The following is a 3845-nucleotide window of genomic DNA, read 5'->3' as shown; positions in this document are numbered from 1 at the left end:
AATTTTGAAAATTTAAATATTCTACGTTATGATGATATAAAAATATGTTTGTATATGTGTACATGCGTGTGCGTGTGTGTATGTAATATCATCATAGCATAGAGTATTTATTTTTTCTTTCTATGCTTTTGCATAAACTACTTTTCATTTTTTTCATTTTTAATTTTCTTTCGCAAAGCATAAGTTATTTTTAATTTTGAAATTTTGAATTTCAATACTCTATGTTATGATGATGTAAAAATATGTGTGTGTGTGTGTGTGTACATCATCATAACATAGAATATTTTTTTTTATAAATGTGTTTTTTCGTTTTTTCTTTCTATACTTTGCATAAACTACTTTTCATTTTTAATTTTCTTTTGCAAAGCATAAGCTACTTTTAATTTTGAAATTTAAAAATTCTATGTTATGATGATTTCTTTTAAAATCGCTTCAGCCTCAACATGTAACGATGACGATAATTCAATTACTGACTCCATTACTTCTTCCATGATTAGTTTGTGCGTGTGCGTCTGTGCGTGTGTATCATCATAACATAGAATATTTTTTATAAATGTGTCTTTTTGTTTTTTCTTTCTATGCTTTGCATAAACTACTTTTTATTTTTCATTTCCTTTTGCAAAGCATAAGCTATTTTTAATTTTGAAAATTTAAATATTCTACGTTATGATGATATAAAAATATGTTTGTATATGTGTACATGCGTGTGCGTGTGTGTATGTAATATCATCATAGCATAGAGTATTTATTTTTTCTTTCTATGCTTTTGCATAAACTACTTTTCATTTTTAATTTTCTTTCGCAAAGCATAAATTATTTTTAATTTTGAAATTTTGAATTTCAATATTCTATGTTATAATGATTATATCAATTGCAATAAAATGAGCATTATATTTTTTCAATGCCATTGCTAGAGCTGTGATGACTATACCAGAACCACTACCTATTTCTAAACAAATCACAGGTTTCATCGCATGCAGAATGTCTAAATCTTCTTCCAAAGTATCTATTAAAAGATACGAATCCTCAGAAGGATCATAAACTGTCTTGAGTTCTTCATCTGATAAATTAACTACTGGAGTTTCCATAATTTATGGTGAAAATTGTAAGAAATTTCTTTTATAAAACTTGCAAAGTAATCAATGTTAAGTAATAACAATCCGCTGCTTCAGCTCTATTTGACATATCCTATAACAAAGAGAATAGTTATGCATAAAAAATAATACTCTTCGCAACTTTTGTACGCAACTTGTAGTACATGATAGAAGCACAATTTTTTATAACATTCCAATAATTATATATGAAAATTGAAAATGATTTTCAAAATGCTCAAGAATTCTTGTAAAATAGGTAACAATAAGATATATATGTTGCTTGTGTAAATAAATCGCAATTTTTTATCGTTACAATTCGATGAATAAACATATATTTTGCAATAAATAGTACGTACTGTGAAAGAAATATAAGAATAATAAATATACGTAAATTTGCAAGAAGAAACGCGAAAAATAAATGTTACTATTATTGCATGCGCGCTGAACAGAAAACTTGACGTCACCTTGTGGCGCGAATTCTCTCGTCCAGTTGATCCACCGTAGGTTTCAAGAGACTCATAAGACCTTCCGTTAATGCATCCCGCGTCGGATTTTCGCAAAAGTCATCTATCTTGTCGTCGATAGATGTATTGTCACTCGCTGTGTCCACGTCCATGTTATAGCTGTAGTGAAGTAGACACTACCGTGTCTCTTGATATATATATATATATATATATATATATATATATATATAATCTGAAATAATAATATAGATACAATCTAATCTAAATATATAAATGTTATATGTATATTATTATTTTATATAATTACCTGAAGTGACACACTTAACCTTTTACAACATATTTATAAGCACCGTTAACGCCACAGAGCGCTACTTACGCTGCGTCGCGTGAATCACTGCTAGCGCATTCTTGTGGCAGACGTTGGAAACGTATTTCTGTATATTCTTTGTTACGTTAAGAGGAGTTGACGATGACTATAACGACGTTTCTTAATCGAAATTTTCACATTTCAGACTTTGCATCATGATATCTCCGTTTACAGAGCACGTAGCGCAAAAATAAAAACACTTTTATTATTTAATTTAAACCCAAGCTATCGATTAATTTTACTAAGAACTCGATCCGTTGAGCGGTTATATGAGAAATAAAAATATCGAGTTATACTCTCAATCCGACTCGCGTAATAATACACGGAGTGCATTTTTTTGCTTACGCTGGGACTTAGCAAAGACACTACCGTGTCTCTTGATAATATCACAACAATGGATCTAGAACAGTGCTCGGAATTAGTTGCCCTTTTCAGGCCGATCTGAGGCGACGCCTACGATCCCCCAACTACCGTCCGAGACTCGATGGCCGAGCCGCCGATCGCGCGCGTAACGCTATGCTTCAGGAGTGTCCGCCAAGCCGTTTCGCCAAATCGTCATTAAAATTATCTTTGGTAAATAATTTTTCTTTTTATAAATAATTAAATATTAAAATTTTTATTATTATAATATATTATATATGTACAATTTGTTATACATACATATTATACATACATGTATGTTATAATAATATATTTCAAAGTTCAAAAGCGTGAGCTCGGCGCCTGCACACTATGATTACACTCACATGTCCGCTCAGCTGTAGTTGCGTGCTGCTAGCGTATGCACTCTGGCAACAGCCTGCGAGAGCTAAGACATTTTAGTAAAAATCTTGTGTTCGCGTAATAAATTAACAGTGAAAATGAAGTATACTCCGTAGGAATATACGGATATGATTGTGGCATACGGGCTAGCGGGAGAAAATACTCATCGCCCGGCCGCAATTTACGCGGAACGATTTCCCGGGCGTGCACAAAAACCAAGTGGACGTACAATTTTACGTGTTGTGCAACAATTACGTGAAACTGGGTGTCTTGTGCATAATGTAGGGATAACCGGTCCAGGAATGCGTCTTCGTGTACGAGATGAAGACAGGATTCTCGAAGCATTTTATGAAAATCCTGGAACTAGCGTGCGCCGTGTGGCACACGAATTTGGTTTTTCGCGATACGCGGTACATCACGCTTTACGTGTAACGGATTACGCTCGTATCATTACCAACGTGTGCAACACATTTTATCGAGGGATTTTCAACCACGGATCAATTTTTGTGAAGGTACTGTCATCATCAATTTTTTACATTTATGATACATTCAGCGTACATTAACGGCATTTCGAACAATTTTCGCATTAAATTGAGAGTGGAATAGGCCTATTGGGGAAACCACTATAAAAAAAGCGCACCATGCTATCTACCGCAAGGTGGTGTGGAAACGATAGCGCATCATTTTCTCGCCACTAAAAGGACGGGTCATTTTTCGGCGCGGTATTGCGATATATCGCATGCTATCATCATGTCTCGGAGAGCGATCCCACCGCTTCGCCGCGCGCCTAGTATAAGATTACAGTGGGATGACTCTCGTCGCCGCGCGCTTCTACTCACGCAGATTGGCCGATCTTCTTTATTTAATTTTTCGTTAATTATTGCGAATATCACAAAACAGTAGAGGTCCTTCTTTCTTAATTGGAGCCAATCTATTCCTTCATATTTCGTGACCGCGAAAATTTTCCTGACACCCTGTATAATATAATAATACAAAAAGGCTGTAAAAACATTTAACGCTGTTACGCGTATTAAATAAAGCGAGAGGCCAGAGACGAGAACGAGAAGCATTGCCTCGTCGCCGACTGTGGAAAGTGAGAAAGAGACAGAAAACAATATCTTTGTTTTCCTCTACTATCCGAAGCTGGCCGAAGCTCCG

General features: G+C 34.6%; 1 protein-coding gene across 2 annotated transcripts; it reads right to left on the bottom strand.

Moving 5' to 3' along the window:
* Positions 1-319: 319 nt before the first annotated feature.
* On the bottom strand, positions 320-1918 carry LOC145971800 (SNAPIN protein homolog). Of its 2 annotated transcripts, none has more exons than XM_083099858.1 (3): positions 1866-1918; positions 1559-1790; positions 320-1188 (listed from the first exon to the last, which is right to left on the bottom strand). In XM_083099858.1, the coding sequence occupies exons 2-3, from the start codon at positions 1708-1710 to the stop codon at positions 1146-1148; spliced, it is 195 nt and encodes a 64-aa protein (XP_082955984.1). In that variant the 5' UTR covers positions 1711-1790; positions 1866-1918; the 3' UTR covers positions 320-1145. The 2 variants fall into 2 exon arrangements, with proteins under 2 accessions (XP_082955984.1, XP_082955986.1); XM_083099860.1 differs by having other exon boundaries at positions 1559-1745; positions 1866-1907.
* Positions 1919-3845: the final 1927 nt, after the last annotated feature.

This window comes from Camponotus vicinus, unplaced genomic scaffold (genome assembly GCF_025532165.1).
Source record: "Camponotus vicinus isolate PSW18456_S1 unplaced genomic scaffold, iyCamVici1.0 SCAF_5, whole genome shotgun sequence".
In the NCBI taxonomy this organism is placed as follows: domain Eukaryota; kingdom Metazoa; phylum Arthropoda; class Insecta; order Hymenoptera; family Formicidae; genus Camponotus; species Camponotus vicinus.
Note: the sequence above shows the minus strand (reverse complement) of the source record. Positions and strands in the feature narration are given on the sequence as shown.

What these genes read in the sequence shown, in the direction of transcription:
- LOC145971800 (XM_083099858.1), bottom strand. Translation starts at nt 1,710, where the DNA reads ATGGACGTGGACACAGCGAGTGACAATACATCTATCGACGACAAGATA. An exon ending in GAGAGAATTCGCGCCACAAG is followed by an intron (nt 1,189 to 1,558) that starts GTGACGTCAAGT and finishes TCTTTGTTATAG; the next exon opens with GATATGTCAAATAGAGCTGA.